At 44.1% G+C, this 26,677-nt stretch overlaps 1 protein-coding gene across 4 annotated transcripts in view; it reads right to left on the bottom strand.

Moving 5' to 3' along the window:
* The window catches only part of LOC124805227 (very-long-chain (3R)-3-hydroxyacyl-CoA dehydratase), a 166,998-nt gene that overhangs the window by 66,403 nt on the left and 73,918 nt on the right, over nt 1-26,677 (bottom strand). For all 4 annotated transcript variants that reach the window (XM_047265728.1, XM_047265730.1, XM_047265727.1 and 1 more), the window contains exon 4: nt 11,965-12,075. In XM_047265728.1, the coding sequence (XP_047121684.1) occupies nt 11,965-12,075 (111 nt within the window). The remainder of the gene's footprint in view (nt 1-11,964; nt 12,076-26,677) is intronic.

Below are 26,677 nucleotides of genomic sequence, written 5' to 3'. Positions count from 1 at the left end.
ACTGCAGCCAGCCGGCAATGAACATTGTCCCTAGAGTTAGCGCATAACCGACACGACCAGCAACCATCGAACCGTCAGTGTAAACAATGCCAGAGCCATGATACGTTGCGAGGATGGAAAGAAAGCAGCGGCGGAAAGCCTCAGGAGGGACTGAGTCCTTCGGGCCCTGTGCCAATTCCAGCTGAAGGCGAGGGTGAGGCTGACACCACAGGGGTGTATGCAGAGGTGTCCGAAAAGGAGGCGGAAGAGGTAAAGCCCCAAGCCCGGAGAGAAGCTCTCGGACTCGGACCGCGATCGTACATCCAGTACATCCAGCCCTGGGCCTGCGTTCTGGAACATGGACGTGCGATTGTGGGAATAGTAGCCGATAGTTAGGATGCCCGGGCAAGCTGAAAACATGGGCAGCATAAGAAGCCAGCAAACGTTGGCAGCGTAATAGCAGTGGAGGGACACCCGCCTCCACAATTATGCTGTCCACTGGGCTGGTGCTGAAGGCATCAGTGGCAAGGCGTATTCGGCTGTGTAAGATTGGGTCCAGCACCCGCAACGCAGACAGGGATGCTGAGCCATAAGCCAGGCTCCCATAATCCAGAAGAGACTGTATTAATGCCTGGTAGAGCCGCAACAGGGTAGATCGGTCGGCACCCCAGCTGGTGTGGCTCAAGCATCACAGAGCATTTAGATGCCACCAACATGCCTGTTTAAGCTGCCGAATATAAGGCACCCAAGTCAACCGGGCATCAAAAAGTACACCCAAAAACCTGTGGGTCTCCACCACAGCAAGAAGTTCGCCGTCAAGATAAAGCCGCGGCTCAGGATGGACCGTTTGGCGCCGGCAGAAATGCATAACGCGGGTCTTGGCAGCCGAAAACTGAAAACCATGCGCTACAGCCCAAGACTGCGCCTTGCGGATTGCGCCCTGTAGCTGACGTTCAGCAGCCGCAATGCCAATAGAGCTATACTAAAGGCAGAAATCGTCAGCATACAAGGAAGCGGAGACAGAAGTTCCCACCGCTGCAGCGAGACCGTTTATTGCAATTAAAAACAGGCAGACACTGAGGACAGATACCTGTGGTACCTCGTTCTCCTGGACTCTGGAGGAACTATTGGAGACTGCGACTTGCACGCGGAAGGTACGATACGACAGAAAATTGCAGATAAAGATCGGCAGAGGGCCCCGAAGACCCCATCCATGAAGCGTAGAAAGGATGTGATGACGCCATGTCGTATCGTATGCCTTCCGCATGTCGAAAAAGACAGCGACCAGGTGCTGACGGCGGGCAAAGGCAGTACGGATGGCCGACTCCAGGCTCACCAGATTGTCGGCGGCGGAGCGACCTTTACGGAACCCACCCTGAGACGGAACCAGAAGGCCCCGTGACTCCAGTACCCAGTTCAACCGCCGGCTCACCATCCGTTCAAGCAACTTGCAAAGAACGTTGGTGAGGCTAATGGGATGGTAACTGTCCACCTCCAAAGGGCTCTTGCCCGGTTTCAAAACGGGGATGACAATGCTTTCCCGCCATTGTGACGGAAACTCACCCTCGACCCAGAGACGGTTGTAAACATCGAGGAGGCGTCACTTGCAGTCCACTAAAAGATGTTTCAGCATCTGACAGTGAATGCGATCTGGCCCAGGAGCGGTATCAGGGCAAGCGGTAAGGGCACTGTGAAATTCCCCACTCACTGAATGGAGCGTTGTAGGATTGAGAATGGTGGGTGCGAAAAGAAAGGCTCCGACATTCCATCCGCTCTTTAATGGAGCGGAAGGCCAGTGGGTAATTGGAAGAAGCGGAACTAAGAGCAAAATGCTCTGCCAAGCTGTTGGCAATTTTGTCGGAGTCTGTACAAACTGCTCCATTCAGTGAGAGCGCAAGGATGCTGACAGGGGTCCGATAGCCATAGAGGTGTCGGATCTTGGCCCAGACCTGCGATGGAGAGAGACGGAGGCCAACGGTGGACACATACCGCTCCCAGCACTCCTGCTTTCTTTGGCGGATAAGGCGGCAGGCCCGCACATGCAGCCGTTTGAAGGTGATGAGATGTTGAATGCAGGGATGTCGCTTGTGATGCTGTAGTGCCCGCCGGCGATCTTTAATCGCCTCAGCGATCTCCGGCGACCACCAAGGCACAGTCTGCTGCCGAGGGGACCCGGAAGAACTGGGAATGGCAGATTCTGCGGCTGTAACGATGCTGGTGGTGACTGAGTGAACCACCGCATCAATGTCGTCATTAGAGAGAGGCTCAATAGCGGCAATGGAGGAGAACAAGTCCCAGTCAGCCTTATTCATAGCCCATCTGCTGGGGCACCCAGAAGAGTGACGTTGTGGCAGTGACAGAAGGATCGGAAAGTGGTCACTGCCACACAAGTTGTCATGCACACTCCATTGGACAGACGGTAAGAGGCAAGGGCTACAGATCGAAAGGTCGATGGCGGAGTACGTGCCATGCACCATGCTGAAGTGTGTGAAGGAACCATCATTTAAAAGTGAAAGATCGAGCTGTGCCAATAAATGCTCAATGGTGGCGCCTCGACCTGTTGCCATTGACCAACCCCACAGAGGGTTATGGGCGTTGAAGTCGCCCAGTAACAAGAAAGGTGACGGCAATTGGGCTAGCAGCGCAGCCAGCTCATGCTGCGCGACATCACCATCCGGTGGAAGGTAAAGACTGCAGACGGTAACAGCCTGTGGCGTCCACACCTTAACAGCGACAGCCTCTAAAGCTGTTTGTAGACGGACAGACTCGCTGTGAAGAGAGTTAAGGACATAGATGCAGACGCCACCAGACACCCTTTCACAAGCTGCTCGGTTCTTATAATAACCCCGATAGCCACGGAGGGCAGGGGTTCGCATTGCTGGAAACCAAGTTTCCTGAAGAGCAATGCAGAAGAAAGGGTGAAGGCTGATAAGGTGTCAGAGCGCAGCGAGATGATGGAAGAAACCGCTGCAGTTCCACTGGAGGAGGATATTGTCCATGTCCGAGAAAGGCGTGACTGGACTGGGAAGGCAGATTATGCCGCTGGGTCACCTGCTGCCTCCGATGGAGCACCCGTGCAAATGCTATCCATTGCGTTTGAGGGACCGGCGAGATCGAGGTCCTCAGTGGATGCAAGAATCTCCACCTCATCCTCAGACGCAGAGCTTGTAGGTAGCGGTGGAGTAGGGGCCACCGCAGGTGCCTTGGTCTTACGGGGCTTCAATGTCGTCGTCTCTCGCTGTTCCTTCAGTTGCCGTTGTTGAGAGGGCTTACTGGTGTCAGTCTCCGGAACCGAAGATGATCGCGAAGCTCGACGACCAGCGACCTGTGGCTTCTTCAGCCACTGGTTGGTGTCTGCTGTGCCGCTGGTGGGAAGCTGGGAAGGGAGTGACCCAAGGGATCCCTTTCGAGCAAGAGAAGCTGAAGAAGACTTACGCTTCTCCAGCTTAGAAGTGGGGACTGGCGTCCCCGGTGGTTTAGTGGGTGCTGCTCCCGAGGTAAATGGTGTGGGAGCAACAGCAAGAGAAGGGGGCCCCCCCTCGTCAAGGGGGCAGGTGAGACCCTCTGACGCTGAGAGCTGACTGTCTGTGGTGCAGCTAAAGGAGCTGGAGCAGGAGTGACAGTGGAGGCATAAGATGACATCATGCGCACGGGATGTAGCCGTTCAAATTTCCGCTTAGCCTCAGTGTAAGTCAGTCGGTCCAGGATCTTATATTCCATGATTTTGCATTCTTTCTGTAAGATCCTGCAGTCTGGCAAGCAAGGTGAATGAGGTTCTCCACAGTTGACACAGATGGGAGGCGGAGCACATGGAGTATCGGGATGAGATGGGCGTCCGCAATCTCGACATGTGAGGCTGGAAGTACAGCGGGAAGACACATGGCCGAACTTCCAGCACTTAAAGCACCGCTTCGGGGGAGGGATATAGGGCTTGACGTCACAACGGTAGACCATCACCTTGACCTTCTCCGGTAATGTATCACCCTCGAAGGCCAAGATGAAGGCACCGGTAGCAACCTGATTGTCCCTCGGACCCCGATGAACGCGCCGGACGAAATGAACACCTCTACACTCTAAGTTGGCGCGCAGCTCGTCATCAAACTGCAAAAGTAGGTCCCTATGGAAAATAATACCCTGGACCATATTTAAACTCTTATGTGGTGTGATGGTAACGTTAACATCCCCCAACTTGTCACAAGCAAGCAACCTGCGTGACTGGGCGGAGGATGCTGTTTTTATCAAAACTGACCCAGAGCGCATTTTAGACAAGCCCTCCACCTCCCCAAACTTGTCCTCCAAATGCTCTACAAAGAACTGAGGCTTCACGGATACAAAGGATTCCCCATCAGCTCTGGTACAGACGAGATACCTGGCCGAATACATGTCACTGTCATTCATTGCCTTTCGTTCCTCCCATGGTGTGGCCAGGGATGGGAACGATTTGGGGTCATAAATGTTAGCCTTAAAATGAGGCCTTAAACACTTAGAGAGTGCTGGTGGCTGGCCACCAGCAAGAGATGATGTACCACGTTTCATTGCGTGACATCCGCCCTGATGCCACCTACTCCGACCAAGGGTCCTCCCCATGGGCGCCACCCAGCCACAGCAAGAGCCATCTGGCAGGATGGCCATTGCCGGGAGTCCTGATGCCCCAGGGAGATGGGCATCTACTCCTTGGCATACATGGGGAGTAAACAGCGCAAGCATCAGTAGAGCGATCCCTGTGTTGTCAGGGGGCTACAACCAACAGGGTACATGGCGGCCCCACCACAACGGACTGGCTACCATGCTGGATCTTAGGTGCAAAAATATATAAGGTCGTCGTCGCAGCTAAAAGCAACACTGCACAGTGCAGTGTGGTAATCACACCCAGGGCCGTATCCTCGCCCAAGAGATGGAAAACGAGCGAGACACCATTGCAACGACGAGTAAGCCGGCTAAAGGTCTCAACGCACGACAGATACAGTGCACCATGTAAGGCGCCCTTCCCCAATTGGCTCGCTCTTCAGAACAATTTAGAAAGATGGAGGTCAAACCCGAGAGGGGACCATCACATAAGGCCGAAAAGGTTGAGACTCCTTTTAGTCGCCTCTTACGACAAGCAGGAATACCGCGGGCCTATTCTTACCCCCGAACCTGCAGGGGGGGATAGCATTAAGTTCTCAGACTGTCAGTCTCTGGTTTGATTTTCATTAATTTGTAATTTAATACCTAGAATAAAGGCAATACCATGTCTCAACTGACTTTAACATAATACATGGATAAATTTATAGCAGAATGATGTGTGGAGCACAGAAACACAAACAGAGAACAGTGGGAGGTAGCGTTGCTCACGTCCGTAGGTTTAACCTTAAAATACCCTAAACGTGCCTCCTGGCTGGTGCTAATTGAGCAACAGTGATTACAGGCAGCCAGACTATCCATAGGATCTCCTGGCAATGACATATCAACTAAATAGCAGAAACAGTTCTTTTCAGAGCTCATTAACAAGAAACATTGGAGCAACTATCAGACTCCTTCAACTGAATATCGAAAGCATTAGCAGGGCAAAGTGTGACTACCTGTCAAAATTTTTGCTGGACAACAATATCGATGTCGTCGCCATTCAAGAAACTCGTGTTTCCAGCGAAGAAATATTCCGAAGCCGTGGTCGAATTCCTGGATATTCTGCACTTGGTGTAACTTACCACGAGGTGTATGGAATTGCTACGTATGTCCTTAACAACATAAACGAAGCTTCACTGATTTCTGTAAGTGTGGAGGCAGATATACATACAGTTGTCATACAACTGCACGGCATTACTATTACAAATGTTTACAAACCACCCAAAACAACATGGCCCGATTTTGTCCTACACACAGCAGAACATCCTGCAATTTACATAGGAGACTTCAATAGTCACCATGAACTTTGGAAGTACTCTCAAAATGATGAAAATGGGAGCATGCTTGCAGAATGGATCAAAGAGAATAATCTTCATCTAGTGTTTGATGCCAAAGATCAAGGCACTTTCAGGTCAGCTGCTTGAGACAAGGATTCAAATCCTGACTTATGCTTTGTTAGCTGCAATGAAACTGGCTTTCCCATCAACACCACAAGGAAAGTGATAGATGCCTTTCCTCACAGCCAACACAGACCTGTAATAATACAAACTGGCTGCACTGTTCCTGTCATACGATCAACTCCGCATGCTCGATGGAATTTCCAGAAAGCCGATTGGATGAAGTTTTCAACGGAACTGGATAAGACCATTCGGTGGATACCTCCATCACGTAATAACTATCAACGCCTCATTGGTGCAGTAACAGCAACAGCTAAAAAGTGTTTGCCAAGAGGATACCAAAAAGAATATGTTCCAGGATGGAATAAGGAAAGTGAAACACTGTACCAATACTTCCAGCAAAGTGGTGACCCAGAGACAGCTACGGAACTATTGTCCAGCTTGGACATGTCTCGGAGGCAGAAATGGGCAGAAACAGTCAAAACTATGGACTTTACCCACTCGAGCAGGAAAGCATGGAGTCTTGTGAGAAAACTGGGAGGAAGTGCACCAGTATGCAGAAAAAATTCCGAAGTAACACCAGACCAAATTGCTTCCCACATCATTGCTACCTCAAGAGTACCTCCTGACAAGAAACATAAAAGACATATCAGACGACAGCTTCGTGACCTGAAAAAGAAGGCATCTCCCTCATCTGAGTATACCCATCCCTTCACAGTTTCAGATATTGACTCTGGACTGAAGGACCTCAAACCTCTTAAGGCACCTGGATTCGATGGTATCCATCCAGAATTCTTGATCCATATGGGAGGAAAAGCTAGGAAATGGCTGGCAGAATTCTTCACTGACATCCTGCTGACTGGTCAACTTCCATCTGAGTTTAAAAAGGTGAAGATAATATCTGTTCTGAAACCTGGCAAACCCAGCAACAAGGTAGAAAACTATCACCCCATTTCCCTACTCAGCTGCTTCTACAAGCTTTTTGAAAGGCTAATATATAACAGAATAAGTAGCGCTATCTTAGAGAACATTCCAGTTGATCAGGCAGGCTTCAGACCAGGGCGTAGCTGCTGCGACCAAGTATTGTCTCTCACATCCTTCATAGAGTCAGGATATCAAATGAAGCAGAAAACATCTGTGGCATTTGTTGATCTAACTGCCGCCTTTGGCACTGTGTGGAGGGAAGGCCTTATCTACAAATTTCTCCACATCATGCCCTGCAGAACAATGGCTCGACTGATTAACAGCATGCTAAGTGATCGGAAGTTCCAGGTAATCACTGGAAGCAACAGAAGTAAGGAGAGGAAGCTGAACAACGGATTGCCTCATGGATCAGTTCTCTCACCCTTACTGTTCAACCTATATCTATCTGATCTACCTGACACTTCGTCCAGAAAATACTGCTATGCCAATGACCTGGCTCTAGCCGTAAAACACCAGGAAATGAAGACAACAGAAGAGATTTTAGCCAATGACCTGTCTGCATTAGACAATTACTTCAAAATCTGGAGACTCCAACCCAGTGTGAGTAAAACAGAAGTGTGTTGCTTCCATCTAAATAACCAGTTGGCGAACGTAAAACTGGAGGTAAGTTTCAGAGGCAGAATTCTTCATCACAACTGGAACCCAAAATATCTTGGTGTCACCCTGGATCGTACACTATGCTTCAAACAACACCTCCTTAACTTAGCTCAAAAGCTGAGGACTCGAAACAACATCCTCCATAAGCTATGCGGAACTACCTGGGGATCTTCAGCAACCACCCTGCGAACTTCAGCTCTGGGCTTGGTATACTCAAGTGCTGAGTATTGTGCACCTGTTTGGATGAATAGTCATCATACAAGGCTTGTTGATACCCAGCTGAATACGACAATGTGCATAATATCTGGCACAATCAGATCTACTCCAGTTAATTGGCTTCCACTGTTAACCGGTATAATGCCTCCTGATCTACGCAGATGTACTGCCCTTATGAGAGAATTCCACAAGATCTCCAGGAATTCTAACCTACCCGTGCATAGCGACCTGCCACTTTTAAATCGCAAGAGACTGAAATCACATCATCCAACTCTGTGCGATGCTGCTGACATGGTTGCTAAGAATTTCAAACCTCTTGAAGAATGGAAAGGTCGGTGGGAAGCAGTGACAGATGTGCACATGCATAACATCTTCTCAGGTGCTAAACTTTCAAGTGGATTCGACTTACCACGCAAGACCTGGTCTACTCTCAACAGAATCCGTACCAGCCATGGGCGATGCAGGGATGCTCTCTTTAAGTGGAAGAAGCTGCCTGATCCAGCTTGTGACTGCGGGGCTCCATACCAGACTGTTCACCACATTGTCAGTGAATGCAGGATTCGAGCCTATCACGGCGCCAAAGAGGACTTCCTGCTAGCAACTCCAGATGCAGTGCGCTGGATTGAAGGACTGGATATTCAGTTGTAAAGACAAACTTAAGTTTCTTGTGTGTCAATATGTACATATGTATATGTAATTTCATGGTATGTCTGTATTAGCCATACGCTACATAAAAGAAAGAGAACAGTAGTCACATTACCTCTCAAGCTTTTGCTCTTTTTCTAGAAAAAGTACACTTGTTCAACCACACAGACACTCAAATGTACAACCCTGCGATAATACTAATTTTTCATTATTGAAAATAGTTTCCTTAATACTATCATTGCAATAGTAACTTCTGACTTTCATCAGTTGGAACAGCATTCGCAGCACCATCTGTGGAAGCTGTCCCAGCTACTTATGTTTTATGTTTGCTTGGGATTACTGATAGCAAAAATGAGCCTACCACTCTGATCCAAACACCCCCCCCCCCCCCTCCCTACTGTCAACCTTCATAGGACCCCAATGTGCCGTACTGACTTACTTTGCCTTCCACAGCCCTCTAAAGTTCCTCAACCCCCCCCCCCCCCCCCCCATGAAATGCACTGCTCCTGAACACATGTCCCATAACACTGTTGTCAATTGTTCTCCCAAAACTCTGACCCTTGAAGAAGTCTTAGAAATTTTCAAAGGCCTCGCCATTGGCCCAAAACCCAAGTTTAATCATGCCAGCCTTGTAAACAATCTTCTTTCTTTTACTCATTCCCTGATGAAGAAACATTTCTTAACCACAGCCCCACTGACAGCAGGCAACCAAAATCCCACATAGAATCTTGTTTAAAATAGGATGTCAATTGAAACATCTTTCAGCCGCCTAGTTTCCTAACTTATTTCATTTGGCTACCAGTTTCAGCGATTTACTATGCCATCTTCAGGCCCTGACCGATGTGTAGGAAGATTCCACCTCAGTTCTGGTCAAAACATGGCCCAGCAATACTGGTTTTAGAAGATTTCTGCTGGCAAAAGTCGGCAGACGATGGTTAAAGTGATGGCTATAGAAAGTAGAAATCTATTACTACCAGTATTGCTGGCCCCTGTTTTGACCAGAAATGAGGTGGAATCTTCCTACACATTGGTCAGGGGCCTGAAGATGGCATAGTAAATCACTGAAACTGGTAGCCAAATAAAATAAGTTTGGAAACAAGACAGCTGGAAAGGGTTTCATTTGACATCCTGTATCGAACACTCAAGTCCTGCAACCATCCCTGAAAATATGGACACACAGAGACATGTTTAAAATAATCCCAACCATCATCTAACCATGATCCTCCTCCTCTTCCACCCAGCCATAACTTTGTAATTTTTTAGGAATTCCTCATTTTTGACCTGGCCTCACCTTCTTTTCCTATTTCCCTACCAGAGAGTACATCATCACTCCTATGGGACACACTGCTATTATTAATCTGCAAATCGATCCAGACGTTATCATTCTTCTTGCAGACAAAGGCTCCACCACAGATGTCATGAATCATAATGAGGGTTTCCATGAACTTTCCTATTACTCTGCATACAAAAATTATGACAATGATCCCATCCCAGAAATCCAACATGATTTCCAGCAGCTCCTCAAGGCCTTAGTTCAGTCTAAAAACCAGACACCTGAAGCCATCTCCTTCTTCTCAGCAGCAACCCATCACACTCCTATCTTTTTCCTAATCCACATATGCAAGACCACGTCTTCCTACCGATCATTCCATTGTGACTGGGAACAATGCTCCCACAGAATGAAGCTCTGCCTTTGTTGACTAACATCTCCAAACTATTGTCCATAACCTATCCTACATTCTAGACACTATCCACTTCCTTCACCAATTCTCCACAGTTCTAGTCCATTATCATCAGATTCTTTACTGGTCACTGTGGATGTGATATCCCTGTATACCAACATCCCCTAATGTCCTCCCTATTCCAACCCCCCCCCCCCCCCACCTCTTTTCTAATCTTCCTAATCAGCTGCATCCTGACCAACAATTTTTTTGCTTTCGAAAACCAAATCTATAAACAAATCTGTGATACTGCCATGAGTACTAGCATAGCACCAGGCTGCACCAATTTATTTATGAGTAATCTGGAGGAATCCTTCCTATCCAGTCAGTACCTAAATCCCTATGTCTGGTTCACAATCATTGACGACATTTTCATAATCAGGACTCACTGCAATGACAGCCTTTTCCTCTTTCCTCCATAACCCTATTCTCTTGAGCTCGACCCATGGCAAGGACAGCTGCACCTGTAGTGAAAGGTAAAAGATTTTGAAATATACCAGTAACCTCAGAAAGCCTTTACTGACAGACAATACCTTACCCAACTCATCCATAAGCAGATATCTCTTCTTTTGACACCAGTAGACCTGTTAATCAGCCACCAAACAGCTCTCTTCTGATCACCCAGTATCACCACGTCCTTGAAATGCTCAACCACATCACTTTTCATCATACCTTGAGATGAAGAAAAGCCTATCCTAAATCCTACCAACATTACTCAAGGTAGTGTTCCACCACCCATCTAATCTGCAGAATATCCTTGGCCATCCCTATTCCAGTGCTGCTCCCAATCGTGCACCCTTCTGTTTGGCCAGGTGCAAGATCTGTTCCATAACCCATCCATCGCCTCACAGTGCAATCCAGTCACAAGCATTTGCTACCGAATAAAAGGCATATGAAAGCAGCCACATTACATATCAGCTATGCTTCAAATACTGAATAGTATTCTATGTAGGCATGACAAGTAACCAACTATCTACTCACATTAGTCATCACTGCCAAACTGTGACGAACCACATACTGGGCCACGCTGTTGCTGAACATTATGCACCACACTACGCATGACTTCCAACAGCTGCGTCACTACATGGGCCGCTTGGATACTCCCCTCCAGCACAAGTTTCTCTGACTTACACAAGTGGGAACTATATCTCCAACATATCCTATGGTGTCACAAACCCCTGGCCCAAATCTCCATAACCTGTTTCCAACTGCTTCACCTTACCTCTTCTCTCTTTCATCCACACTGCTACTTCCCTGTCCCGATTGTGTACTGCCTTCTACCACAACGTCCCCCACTCTCTCGCCCCTTTGCACCTGTCTCCCTTTCTCTCTCCCCTGTGTGTCCCCATCTTTTTTTTTCTCCTCCCTCTCCCCCCCCCCCCCCTTCCCCTCACTCTATATCTCTTATATGCTCTGCCCTGTGAACATCTTTTATCTTGCTCAGCCAGTAAGTCATTTGTCAAAAGATCTGCCTCACTCTACCTCACTAACCCCTCCATACCACATGCGTCTTCCCTATTGTCTCCCCTCTCCATCAACCTCGGCAAGTGCTTTCGATATTCGGTGATCAATAAATAGTCTCACAGCAGCCATGTCGGTGTATAATTGGGTATCTGTGTGGATGTGTGTACTTTTACTAGAAAATGGACAACAGCGCAAAAGCTAGTGTGAATACTGTTTTCTGTGCTCCACACATCAGTCCGCTATAGGTGGGTAGTTGTCTCTCCCTTATTTTACATATTGTTTCATCCAGGAATTTTCATTATTCTTATACACAGATAAATTTGCTATTAAACAGTTCAGAAAATCAGATACAATACCTTTAACCATGCTGGTTTCTGAGGTTTTGCTGTAAGTCGCGGCCACCAGCTATCATTTTCTTTTTTCAAAGTGAAATCCACTTGTCTGTCAGATATCTTATGGTTACTACCCTGTAAAACAAGAATATAAAGTAAATATTTAGAATAGTATCTGTAAGTTTCAGAAATATATATCTGTTATATACGTATTTAACATTTGAAATTCCTGTTTGGGTATCATAATTTAAATCTTCTGTGTTTTTTCTTAAAATTACTTTATGTGAATGAATGCTGATTACTTAATTAGGCCAGCTAGTTCCTATCTATCCTGCAGAACAAAATGGAGAGCTCGGCAGAAGATATGGAAGGACAACCCTATAAATTTCCACAGAAGTTTTATGGTCTATTACTACTTCATTTCAGATTTGTTCTTACAGATACTGTATATGTTTTCACATCAGAAATGATGTTCACAAGAATTGATTGCCATCTTATGCTGATAGAAAATCTTTCAAATATCTGAAAAGAAAATATCTGTCCAACATAACTGCTAGGAACAGTACACGAGTTGCAATCAGACTGCCAAAACTGCAATAAAATTTGTAGTTTTACCGTTTCTTTTTTCATTACTTGTGCTGCCTGGTATGTTCTATTTGCAGGCAGACATCACTCACACTGACGATTCAAAACATTACGAGCACTGCTCATCGTGAGGTAGTATGCTGCCTGGTGGTGCTGAGGGCACATGAAACAGTAAGAGAAGCATTAAGTGGAGCAGAGACAAATAAGGAATCATTCTAGCGACAATAAGTGGTGCAAATATGGAAACCCACTAACTTAAGCGACTTTGACAAAAGCCAGATTGTTGTGGCCCAGTGCTTGGGAGCGAGCACCTCAGAAATGGCAAAGCTGGTCAGCTGTTAGCATGCTACTGTCATGACCATCTACGAAAACTGGTTGATGAATGCTGAAACCATGAGCAGGCGACAAGAAAAAAAAAGTTGGATGACCATACCACATCACAGAACATAGGGACCAGAGGCACGCCCGCTCTCTAAAGTAGGGTACGCGTCAATCTGTGGCAGATCTGATGACAGAGTACAGTGCTGGTGCAGGCACAAATGTTTTGGAGCACACTGCTCAGCACAAAGTGTTGGACATGGTGTTCTGCAGCAGAGGACCCCTACATGTTCCCATGCCGACCCAACACTAGCAACTGTGGTTACAGTTGGCACAGGATATCAAGATTGGACCATGAATCAATGGAATCACATCGCCTAGTTGGATGGAATCCCATTTAGTGTTAAACCAGATCAATGGTCATGTCCAGATACACTGTCATCCAGGTGAATTGCTGCACGAAACACGCAAAGTGCCAAGGGTGCAGGCCGGTGGGAGCAGTATTATGTTATGGGGGACATTCTACTGAGCTTCCATAGGACCTGTGATAGCAACTGAAGGCACCATGACAGATGCGGACCACACAAACATTCCAATATGAAATTTTCACTCTGCAGTGGACTGTGTGTTGATACGAAACTTCCTGGCAGATTAATACTGTGTGCCAGACCAAGACTCAAACTTGGAACCTTTGCCATTCGCAGGAATGTGCTCTACTGACTGATTTACCCAAGCACAAATTGCAACCCATCCTCTTAGCTATTGGCAGAATTGAAACTGTGAGGCCGGGTCGTGAGTTGTACTTGGGTAGCTCAGTCAATAGAGCACTTGCCCGTAAAAGGCAAGCGTCTCCAGTTCGAGTCTTGGTCCGGCAGACAGTTTTAGTTTGTCAGGAAGTTTTACATGAACATTATTAGTGACCAACACCTGTAGCCATTCATGGTTGATTTCTTCCTCAACAGTGACGGCATCTCCCACCAGGATAACTTTGTGTGTTACAAGCCCAGAATTGTGCTGCAGTGGTTTGAGCAGCATGATAGCGATGACTTGGCCATCGAATTCAGCTTTTCTGAATCTGATGAAAGCGAACTGGGACACTATCGGGTGCCAGCTCTGTGCCCACAAACCAGCCACCCATAAATTACAGCAAGTATGTGACGTGCGTACGCAGCTGGTGCCACAAACCTCGGAAAACCTACCAAATACTTGTTGAATCCGTGGCAAACAGAATCACTGCTGAATTGCTTTCCAGAGATGGACCAACACGCTTTTGAGAAGGTGGTCATAACGTTTAGGCTCATCAGTGTATTATTTTCAGCATCTCAGATGAACATGCATACTACCTTTCAGTTCTTTTCCTTGTTTGAATATAACTGCACCATTACAGTTCTCACATTCAATACTATACAGATGAAGCTTAAAAATACAATTTACTGTATAAAAGTGGTCAGTCTGTTCCTCCAAGTCTTTTATTAATCTTGACCTCTAGATATCCAGGATCTTTGAGATAATGGCATATTGTTAACAGAGATAATGCAATATCCAGGAGAATCTAGCAATTCCTTTTTCATGGTCAATTATAAAAGAAATCTAAAATCATTTGCATTGGTGACTGAACAGTGACAAATGTGGAGCATCTAAGGACAGTTCCTGGAGTAAGCCAACAACAAAACATATTCAAAGGTTGTTTGTTTACCAAAAGCAGGATCCATCTCATGTGATACACTGATCAGCCAAAACATTATGACCATCTACCTAATAGCCAATATGTCCACCTTTGGCACGGATAATAGCTGTGACTTGTTGTGGCATGGAGCAATGAGGCCTGGGTAGGTCGTTGGAGGGAGGTGGCACCACGTCTGCACACTCAAGTCAACTAATTCCAGTAAATTCTGAGGAGGAGGGCAATTAGCTCTGACACCACGTCAATCACTCTGATGCCACATTCAAACACATCCCACCAGATATGTTTGATCGGGTTCAGATCTGGTGAGTTGGGGGGAGGCAGGGGGGGGGACACACAAACTGGAACTTGTTACTGTATTCCTCAATCCATTCTATCACACTTCTGCCTTGTGACACGGTGCATTTTCTTGTCGAAAAATACCACTGCAGTCATGAAACATGATCATCATGAAGAGTTGTACTTGGTCTGCAACCAATGTCTGACACTCCTTGGTCATCGTGGTGCCTTGCACAAGCTCCACTGAACCCACGTATGCCCATGTGAATTTTCTCCAGAGCATATGGAGCCGCTGCCAGCTTGCCTCTGTCCTGCAGTAAAATTGTCAAGGAGCTGTTCCCTTGAAGATGTCGAATTCGTGCCATCTCATCAGTATGATGGCCAAAGAATGTATCACGAATCATCAGATAAAAAAAAAGGGTTGTCGGCTGCAGAGACCCAATGTTAGGAGTCTTCAGTGCATTGTGTGTTCACACACATTTGGACTCTGCCCAGCATTAACTTCTTATGTTAGTTCTGCCACCAGCCTATGATGTCTGAAATCTGTAATGAGTGGTGGTCCCCGAACCACAAGACATCTGGACATGGTTTCACTTTGGTTCCACAATGTGTTCAAGACAGTCACCACAGCACTCCATGAATACCTGATAAGTTGTGCAGTTTTCTAAATGTTTGTGCAAAGCCTCTAGCCCATCAAAATCTGCTCTCGGTCACACTCAGATAGCTAGCACGCCTACCCCAATCTAAACAGACAGCACGCTCACTGATACTACACGCACCGTGCGATTTTCTGACTAGCAGTCATTCCTCGCTAGGTGATGCTGCTATCACATGGACAGGTTTATATCAATAGTATGTCGGAGGTCGTAATGTTCTGGCTGATCAGGGTATGTTGCTCAGCTTGAGCTCTCAATCTTTCCATGGCCGCCTTTTGGAAATATCTTTATTTTATCAGCCACTACCCTCTAAAGTTCCTGAGTCCCTTAAATCATGTGAGAGAGGACCCATCAGCAAATTAGGCCCATTGTGACTGCCTATCTATGGCTGAATAATAAGTGCTGTCAAAGAAAGTACTTTCAGCAGCGATAGATCACTATCTCTTATGGTGGTAATGTATAATCAAACTGTAAAGCACACCCACAAAAGCAAACTTTGCATGAGAATATACTGAAGCACCCTCGGTTTGCCATCATCATCTAACTGAACTGCAGCAGTGGCTCCTTGGTGCACCAGTTGGCTTGTAGCTGATCAGACAGCAAATAGAATTTTGTGCTTTTGTACATCACAGGCCATGGTCACCAGGACAATGACTGATGCAATCAATGATCACCACATAAAAAAGCATGCATGAACCATATGATTTCCATGACTGTCTGTACATAGCTACACACTGCAAAATTATGTGTATCTTTCATGACAGACCACTGACACTGAATGAAAATGTTGTACATCATGCCACAGTTATGGCACAACTGTTGTTCAGATGGTATTTGGAGATCTTGGAATATCAGCCATATTTGACTTACGAACAATCACTGTCTTTGGCCACTACAGCCCTACAGTGGAGCGTGACTGTGTCTGATGTGAGCAGCAATCTGTCATGTGTAATGGGTATAAGGAGGTGGCAAGGGCATGGAGAGGAAGGGATAGCAGGGTAAGGGTGGGGGATGGGAGAAGATGTTCCGCAGCCTGTACGAGTGTGTGCAGGGACGGGGTGGAGGGACAGGATAGGGCTGCTAGGTGCAGGGTCAGGAGGCTGTGATGAGGTAAGGGGCGTGGAGTGGAAAAGACAGGGAGAGTGGAGAAGCAGAGACTGTAGCTTCATCGGCAGACTGGCAGACTAGAAGGCAGTGGGGACAAATAAGGGGATGAGTAGGTGGATAGTAAAGATTGATGCCAGGAATGTTATGTGATTGAAGGATGTGTTGTAGGGAGAGTTACCACCTCTGCAATTCAGAAAAGATAGTGTTGGTAGGAATGATCCAAATAGCACAGGCCATGAAGCAGTCACTGAAACGAAGCATATCACATTGGTCAACATGTTCAGCAACAGGGTGGTCCAGTTGTCTCTTGGATACAGTTTGTTGGTGGCCATTCATGAGGACCAGCTCGTTAGGCCGTGTCCTACATAAGCGGCAGAAGTGACCAACAGCGGACGACAGCTTCAAACGATGAAACACCACCACAGGTCTGTTTACAGAAGTGTCCTACACGGGAGATGTCTGTGGCACTGCCTGTTCTCTGCTACAACTAGCGATGTTTGAATTCAAACGTGTTTGAATCTTGTCACTGCAGCACGCATGACAGTGAGAGCAAGAGCCATGTGTCTCCTCGGCAAAGCAGTGGAGTGGACACGATGGCAGCTATGAAAGAGTTATCACCCGATTTTAAGGAAACTATTCGGTGAAAAAATTTGTTTCTTCTGCATCTTATAGCCTGGTATCTTTGCTCAGTAAAGGTCTGAATTTATTTTCGTTACTCATCTTAGTTACTGTTCTGTATGAAACTGAGTACATGGCTACATGAAATTTTTAAGAATTTGCAGTGGTAAAATCACATTGCACAGACTTTTCACATAGTTCATTTAAGGCCATACACTACTGCGTATGAAATGTAACAAATATATCTGAATTGTATTTAAAGTTGAGACCGGAATGATATCTTTTTTGATTCTTGGGAGATTGGTTGTTATATCCGCAGACGGGTCGCTCGCAATGCGTCCAAATCCTTTCCTGTGCTTTGGGAATCAATTGGTTGTAAAAATCGTCGTATCTCATAAATGGTTCAAGATATTGAAACGATGGTTTTTTGGAAATGACAGCATGCAGAAAAGACTATTTTATAGTATGATTAACACTCGAAACCGTTTTGTAAATGCTTGAGCAGCGCAAAAACAAGACTCCCTATAAATTACACATGAAGTTTTGTCCAAATTTTCATAGCCAAACAAAGAGAGAGAAACAGGCAAACAGAATATCACAGTGACCAGTGTGAGGTCTAGTTTTGCATGAAAATATTTACCAGCTTGAAAGTAATCGGTGTAATTAAGGAAAACTTAATGAGTTGAGGAAAAATTGAAATATTTCACGAAAAGCTGCTGCCGAGCTATGTAAATGAAGTGTCAAAAAGTTTGTCTGTTCAAGGCACATAAAAAGATACATTTGTGCAGTATTTAAATGACAAAAAGGCTTCCTCAAAATCAAATACCAAAGTTAGGATTTTCAAGAGAAGAAGACGTTAGAAAGGGAAACGAGGAGTCAGCAAGATCATGCTTTCTGAATAAAAAATAAAAGAAATCAGTAAAACATTTTGTAAAATGATTTGTGTAAAAGAAATAAATAGATCAGAGAAACATTCTACGTGCCTCTGAATGATGCTCAAAATCACGAACAAAAACTGAGGTGCATCAAATGTTTCCCTAATATTTTATTATTTCATACTGTTAGACAAATCATTTCAGAAAACGTTTGACTTCCCTTTCAAAAATTTTGTATGCTGTACTTTTACAGACTACTTAGATTAACTGAAACACTTAGCCTTAACACTGACTGCTGATGAATTACATTCACATCATAAATATCTGTAAAATTTCATGGTTGTTCATTGTAATTTATTAAGAATTTAATATGTGTTATACTGGGATAGGTGTGTATACTTAAAAGATCAAGTACTTTGGCAAGACCTTAAAAATATACTTAGCGATCAGTGTAAACAGTAACAAAACTTAAGAATTGAAGCTGAGTCAGTTAACACGTAAACAGTACCTGGGATCAAGCACAGGACCTATCCGTAGCTGTTACCACAAACCGGGAACAGTACCGTTACACCACAGATAGCTCTTGTTTGCTAAGCTCATTCTTTACATTTATAATAGTCAGTCATTCTTCCTCATTTATTGACCGTTAAAAGATCTTGATTATGTAAAAAACATTTGTCTTTAATTTATCGATGAGATAGTCGAATGTTCTGCTCATTCACGTGTATTCGAAGAATTTGTCTGGTGATCTCTGTGGTTGATGATATAAATTATGAAATTCTCCATGGAGATTCCTCCCTTTGTAAATTTCATGCATATAATTCCTTTTCGCTTTATTTTCCTACATAAAGTTAATTTTGCAGCCTTACTCTCCATCTACAGTATTCTACAGTTTAGGGGCACTGTTTTATAGAAACAGCTGGTCGGCTCTAAGCAGCCACCTCGTAGCGCGAGATGGTCACTCGCATGCAGGACACCCAAGCTTTTCGTCCGATGCTGCTGCTTGTTGCTGGATTGAAGTGTATCCAAATGTCACTCATTGTCAGTCACTTCTGATGCTTACGTAGGACACAGCTTTAGTTGTTATGCCCATGTAGAAAACAACACAGTGGGCGCAGCTTAGTTTGTTGATCATGTGGTTGCTTCCAGGGGTACCCCTGCCTTTGATTGGGGTAGGAGATGCTTGTAACAAGACTAGAGTAGAGTAGACAGTAATAGGAGGATGTATGGGACAGATCTTGCAGTAAGTCTATTGCAGAGATGTAGGGATGGACAAGAGCATTGGTTAAATTCAATGGGCCCTGGAATACTACTGTGGGAGGGGTGAGGAGGATAGTGGGTATGATATTCCTCATTTCAGGGCACAGCAAGAGGTAGTCAGAACCCTGGTGGAGAATGTGATTCAGTTACTCCAGACCTGGATGGTACTGGCTCACATAGGAATATTCCTTCATTGCTGGACGTCGAGTATGTGGGAGCTGGTAGTTGAAAAGAGAGAGAAGGCACAGTTTCTGTACAAGGCTGGGAGGGTAATTTTGATCTGAGAAAGCCTTAGTGAGAATCGTAGCACATTTGGAAAGGGACTGTTCATCGCTACAGACATAATGACCATAGCTGATTAGGATGTACGGGAAGGACTTCTTGGTATGTAATGGGGTGACAGCTGTCAAAGTGGATACATTGTTGGTGAGAGAGAGGTTCTGATGTAGATGGAGTTACTGATGTAGCCATCCATGAGGTGGTCATTATTGAGGAAGGTATCTGTTGAGTTGAGGAGAATCAAGTAAAATGAAGGGCGGAGAAGACATTGAGGTTCTGGAAGAATGTGGCTAGGGTGTCCTCACCCTCGGTCCAAATTATGAAGATGTCGTCAATGAATCTGAACCATGTGATAGATTTAGGATTCTGGTTGTTAGGAAAGATTCTTCTAGATGAATCATGTGGGTGCCCATTGCTGCACCATGGATTTGTTTGCTAAGTGATGCCTTCAAAGGAGAAGTAATTGTAAGGGAGGATATAGATGGTCATGGTGACCAGTAAGGAGGTTGTCGATTTGAAGTCAGTTTGGCATTGAGAGAGGTAATGTTCTTAGTGGCTAGGCCATGGGCATAGGGGATGTTAAGAGTAGAGGAAAGTCACATCGAGTAGATGCAGGGTGCCGGGTGGTAAAGGAACAGAAACTGTAGTGTGTCAATGGAGGAAATGGTTTGCAGCTTTTATATAGGAGGGTAGGTTACAGTTAATAGGCTGAAAGTGTTAGTAAACCATCAGCAGAGATTCTCTCTGTGAGGGCTCAGTAACTGCTGACAATGGGGCATCCTGGTGGTTGTGTTATGGGCTTTAGGAAGCACGTAAAAGGTAGAAGTGCAGCGGATTGTAGTGGTGAGGAGAAGGTGGACTCAGGGGAGAGGTTGTCAGATGGGCTTAAAGATTTGAGGAAAGACTGGAAATCCTGCTGGATTTCTGGAATAGGGCCAATATGGCAGGGTTTGTTGATGGCTGTATATGACAGCTGGTGGAGTCCTTCAGCCAAGCAAGACCTGCGGTTCCTAATCACAGAGGTGCTGAAGCCTTTGTTGGAAGGTAGGATTATAAGACTGGTGTCACTTTTTAGGTGGTGGACTGCAGTTCTTTCTGTGGATGTAAGGCTGGTTTCCACACTACGGATTTGAGAAATGATGGTGAGGCAAGGTTTAATGGTAGGAAATACTGGAAGGTGATCTGGGGGCAGTGGTTGTGGATCACAGTTGGAGAGAGGAGTTCAACATTGGTTTTGGGTTGAGTCTGATTGGTAGTGTTGGTGGCACAAAAGTGTTTCCATTGTATGGACTGGGAAGACAGAAGGTTTTTAACAATTCTAATATGACTGAATTTGGCAGTGGCGTAAAAGATAAGACCTTTGGAAAGGACTGAAACTTCTGTAGGACTGAAGTTTTTGGAGGACAGGTTCATGGTTGTGTTTGAGCTACGTTCTGGGTTCTGGTAGAGTGGGAGGGAGTTTCTGAGGGTGAAGTGAACATAGGTCTGTGAGGCAGGATTTGCAGGCTATGAGGGGATGCGGGGGAGGTTTGATGGAGGCTCTTGTAGAGACGATGGACAGTGGTAGTCCAATGCAGAATCGATTTGCTGGAGAGTTCTTTGAGGTGGTTTTGTACATGCTGCTCTAGTTCTTGGAGGATAAGAGTCAATCTGGTAGATGGGATGCAGGAATTTGCAATTTCAGAGCAGAAGAATTTTAAGGATGCAGTGGATGTGATGCAAGAAAGTTTGGTCCTGATTTCCACGGTTTTGCAGGACTATGTCAGTGAGGGTGGAGGTCATTGTGGAGGAGAGGTTGCAGCCAGAGATTGGTAATTTTATGATCAGGCTATTTGGGGGATTCCATGAGTTAGGCAACAATCCAGGAACAGTATTTGGGGCTGTGTTCTGTGTTCTACAGATGGGGAAATTTTTCTATATTGGTGCAGATGGAAGGAATGAGTAGTTGTAGAGAAGAGAAGAAAATCACAAGAGGGATGAAACAGATTAAGTATGGGGAAAAAGATGAAATCCGAGGGAGTAGGACCAATAGTGAAAGACAAAAACAAACTAAAATCCACATGAAAACATAACGAGTTCAAAGAGAAAAATAAATAAAAAATACGCAAGAGTCTTGTTAGGCAGAAGGTGAAAAACTAAGCTTGCTTCAACTGCATGAAGTGCATCATTAGGACTGTACCTTTCTATGATTGATGGAAAAGTACTTTTCCATCACTGAACAGCTTCAATGTTTATGCTTACAGCCTCACATTTACACACTAAATTATGTCATTTCTCAAGTTGGTTTTTGAATCTTTTGATCCAACCAGTGGACTTTGAAATCTGAGTACCATGTTTTGCACCAAATATAGTGATTTAGTATGAACCACAGTACCATTACCTGAAATGTTTGAAGCATGAGCTTGTTTTATCCATTTTAACAAGTTCAAGAAAGAATAGTGTGTCTCGGTTGAAAAATGCAAGAACTTGTGGAAACTTAACGTCACACACTCATTTTAGTTTGGCATTTCCTCCTTCCAAACACATGCTTCAATTATTTCTTGTTTGCTTACTAACTTATTTAATGATGAAGGAGGAACGTTGTTTTTGTGCAATATCCACACATTTCATGTGTGAATTTTTGTCCACTACATGAATAACATTCCACTCTTCTTTGTTTCATTAACTGTCTCACTGTCTTATGATGCATTTGTACATTATCCCACACAAAAAATCATGGACCGAGTTTCAGCCAAATATTAAACATGAACATAGGACAGCAACGACTGAGTTACATGCTAACAAATATTCAGTTTATTGTTTGGCCACTACAATTTTGTTCCTGCCTTCGATTAGTACATGTCAGTAAAAGTAAAAGCGCAACTGGTATTGCCAACATATATGAACTACTTCCATGCCTCATTACTACCATAGGAAATAATTTGCATGATGTGCAAAGTTGCAGGCACTGAATAGCTCATTTCCTCACCCCACGGCCATAAACATCGTACTTCTATCACTCCCAGAACTCTCGATGGCAAAAGTTGCACCAGTCAAACAGTATTAATACTGCTAAATTTGAAAGCACTAAGTGGGGAGGGAGAATGTATAAAAAAAGTTATTTTAGCATTCATTAATGCATTGCAACTGTGACATCCAAAACTGGATGTACTATTCTGGAAAGCATGCTAATAAGATCCCTCTGTATATCTTCCAAAATCCTATTGCAAATTATTGTCAGCGATACGGGTCTGTAATTCAACAGATTGCTTCTATTTTCATTTGTGTGTATTGGCGTGACCTTTGTAACTTCTCATTTCTTAGGTACAGGTGTTTCATCGAGCAAGCGGTTGCTTACAATTGCTAAAGATGGAGCCATTCTATCAGCATACTCTGAAAGGAATCCAATCTGGACCCGCAGACTTGCCTTTATTAAGTGATTTATGTTGCTTTGTGAGACTGAGGTTATCTACTTCTAAGTTACTCATGTCAGCAGGTCTTCTTGATTCAAATTCTGGAATATTTACTTTGTCTTCTCTGGTGAAAGAATTTCGGAAACATTTAGTAACTCTGTTTTATTGGCACTGTCATCAGTAATATTACCATTATATTGCACAGTGAAAGTATTGATTGTGTCTAGCTATTTGTGTAGTTTACATTCAACCAGAATCTCTCTGGATTTTCTGCCAAGTTCGAGACAGTTTTGTTGTGGAAACTATTAAAAGTATGTCATACTGAAGTCCTCGCTAAATTACAAGCTTCTGTAAAACATTGCCAGTCTTGGAAATTTTTCATTCTTTTTAAATTTGGCATGCTTTTTCTGTAACAATGTTCTGACCTGTTTTGTGTACTGAGGGGGATCTGTTCTGTCTCTTGCTAATTTATTTGGTAGAAATCTCTAAATCTGTTGCATTTGTTGCTTTGAATTTGAGCCACATCTGGTCTGTTATTACAACATTTTTATCTCATTTTTGTTTAAATAGATATATTTTGTTTAAATAGATATATTTTCCATTTATTTTTTGTGGATTTGGATGTTATGGTAATCAGTCTTGCTGCAGCAACCTGGTGATCACTAGTTTCTGTATCACTTTGCTCTGGATTATTTTTTGCTAAGAGGTAAATTATGTTTTGTGTAGTTCTCATTCTTACTCCCATAATTTCAATTGATCAGCTGCCATTGTGGATGAGGATCGTGATATGAACTCTTACATGCACACCAATACCATGTCTGTCAGTACACACCAATACTGATCCTCCAATTTCCAGTGACAACAAGCAGTGACACATGAATGGCTCAAATTCAAAAGATCAAGAGACTCGCCAATTTATGAAACATCGAACAACTTACCATGCATACAACTAAATTCTAGAGAACCAATTTGGGTAAACAATGGCCAACACAACCCAGAAAGTTATAATCTAAGAAATGAATGGAGAATTCAGTGGACATTCTTTCAGTGGACATAAGAAGTTAGGTAAAACAAATCCAACCATCCAAACCCAGGAGTGAACCAACCAAGAAAAATATGGAGCTCCCTCAACTGTTATCAGCAACACTACACAAATGGAGAATTACCGATGATGACCAGTGCAACTCAGGAGCATTGGAACAAACACTGGAGTACATTTTGCATCGCTGCCCAATAAGGAAATTCACAGGTGCCTGGGAAGACTTCGTAGACACAACACCTGCAGCAATTAACTGTCTGGTGTCTTTGGATATCCAACTTGTTGAAAAAATGGATATCTCAACTTTTTTTAGTTGCTACTAGTTCTCCAGGTTTCATTATTGCCTACGCTTACATATAAAACAATGGAAACTCCAGGTTGGAATATCAACAATGTTAGGGAAAGGATAGACTGCTACTCACCTTAAAAATGATATTGGGTTTAGACATGCACAGTGAAAAGACTGTTACACATATAACTTTCGGCCAAAGCATTCTTCAAAAAATAAAACAAAAGTAACAAACCAACACACACACACACACACACACACACACACACACACACACACACACACACAGATTCTATAGCGTACATATGACATATGAGGTGTGATCAAAAAAGCAACACAATTTTCTTTTTTAAATTTTATGGGCTTTAGGTTACAATAACTTCCCGCTTGGCGCAACAATAGAAAGTTGCCATTTTACGATAATGCATGGATCTTTATCATTGAGACTGTTCGTCAATTATTCACCTAGGGAAACAATTGATGCAAAATAAAAGTTGTGGAAAGCGATAAATGCAATCTTGCGCTTAAAATAACTGGCACACAGATGTTAAAATAAGTAACTCTTTGTTTCTACACAGTAACAAAGAGCAAATAAGCCATACTGCCCGAATTCGCCCCGGTGTCCAAAATCACCTCGTTTGACGGTACTTTCAAGATTGGTAAAAGTGCTGGCACAAGTGTATTATATCTTAGGGGGACTACTTTGAAGGGGACAAAGTTGTTGATGTTTAATAAATAAAGATTCTTCAAGAAAAACAAAAATTCCTATTACTTTTTGACAGCACTCCATAGATTTATCTGCTTGTTCTAATATCATATGATCTTATTTTGTATTACTTTAATTGTAACTACTTGTAAAATATAATGCTACATAAAATACATTTGTTATACAATTATTTATACTCCTGAACTAAGTGCTCAAAATAATTCTTGGAGAAAGAAATTAGTACAGTTTCAGATGATGTTTTATGACTACGAACAACTTTAAACATGTATTTTCACCAACATATCAACGGTAGATTGAAGTGACCACCAACTACAACTGTACGATTTGACATGAAGGTAAAGTTTTCTTTGAACCCAACAGCAACTATAGTAAATGAGTTGAGTGATTGGTAAAAGGAACTAATTATTAATTTATTTCAAGTGTGAATAATATAACCTCTACCTATACTAACTCACAGGAACTAACTACTTCAATTTCACTACAATATATACTACTTCTAGCAGCAGAAAAACATGCCACCACCAACTATGTTTAATATATCCTCTCTAAAAAATGTTAGGTCCTTTTAAAAATTGCAAGTGAACATATCTCTCATGCAAGTCAGTTTGCAGTACTTATAATGATTTGATCTTCAGTGCTTTCTATTATTCTTGGGACTCTAGTTCTTTCCCAACACAACTATGGAAATGAAATGAGCGTTTGGCGTCATTAGCGGGGAGGCCCCTTGCTTATCTTATTACATTCGACGCCACATTGGGCAACCTGCACACCAGATGGGGATGAAATGATGATGAAGATAACACAACACCCAGTCCTTGAGGGGAGAAAATCTCCAAACCAGCTGGGAATCGAACCTAGGCCTGTAGGACAGCAATCCGTCACGCTGACCACTCAGCTGCCGAGACAGGCACACAACTATGACATTTCATAACTAAAATATTGCAGATTCCTATGTTTACCCTCGTCTTGTGTTTGACAATCACCCTTTGAAATTAAGGCCCCTTTTGTACTTTCCCAACACACTCTAATCTAAAAAGCTGGCCAATCCACTCCACATAGGCCCCGCTATCTTTGCAGCTGCCTCCTATGTGTAATGAGCCCATTGACCTAATAAGTAGATCGCGACTCCTCTCCACAGTATGGCACAGCCTACATGGAGCCTCTGATTCAGACCCTCCACTGGATTTGGCTCTGTTTCTAAGGTCCACCACTGGTCCTGTCAACAATGCTACCTTGAGCTTGGTGAGCTTGGCCTTCATCTTGAAAGTGAGACTTTCAGGCTTTACCATTTCAAATAGCTGCACAAAAGCAGAGAGAATCTCTTCTGATCCGAATTGGCACACATCACTGTCTCTGATATGACCCACCACCTGCACTTGCAGCTGGCTGCACTCTTCCCTCTTCATGGCATGCAGGAGGACCTATTCCACGTCTGAGATGACTCCATCCAGTAGGAAATGAGATCACAGTGGACTTCTTCCCCTCGTTGACCACCATGTCCTGAAATGGCCCCATCACATGCCTAATACTGCAAATCCCAGCTACCAATAATCCCACCCACCTTGAATGACCAAATCTTGAAGGCTGAGAGGCCTGCTCTACAAGAGGGCAAGCAACTGTACTTTCAAC

Source organism: Schistocerca piceifrons, chromosome 7 (genome assembly GCF_021461385.2).
Source record: "Schistocerca piceifrons isolate TAMUIC-IGC-003096 chromosome 7, iqSchPice1.1, whole genome shotgun sequence".
NCBI lineage: Eukaryota > Metazoa > Arthropoda > Insecta > Orthoptera > Acrididae > Schistocerca > Schistocerca piceifrons.
Note: the sequence above shows the minus strand (reverse complement) of the source record. Positions and strands in the feature narration are given on the sequence as shown.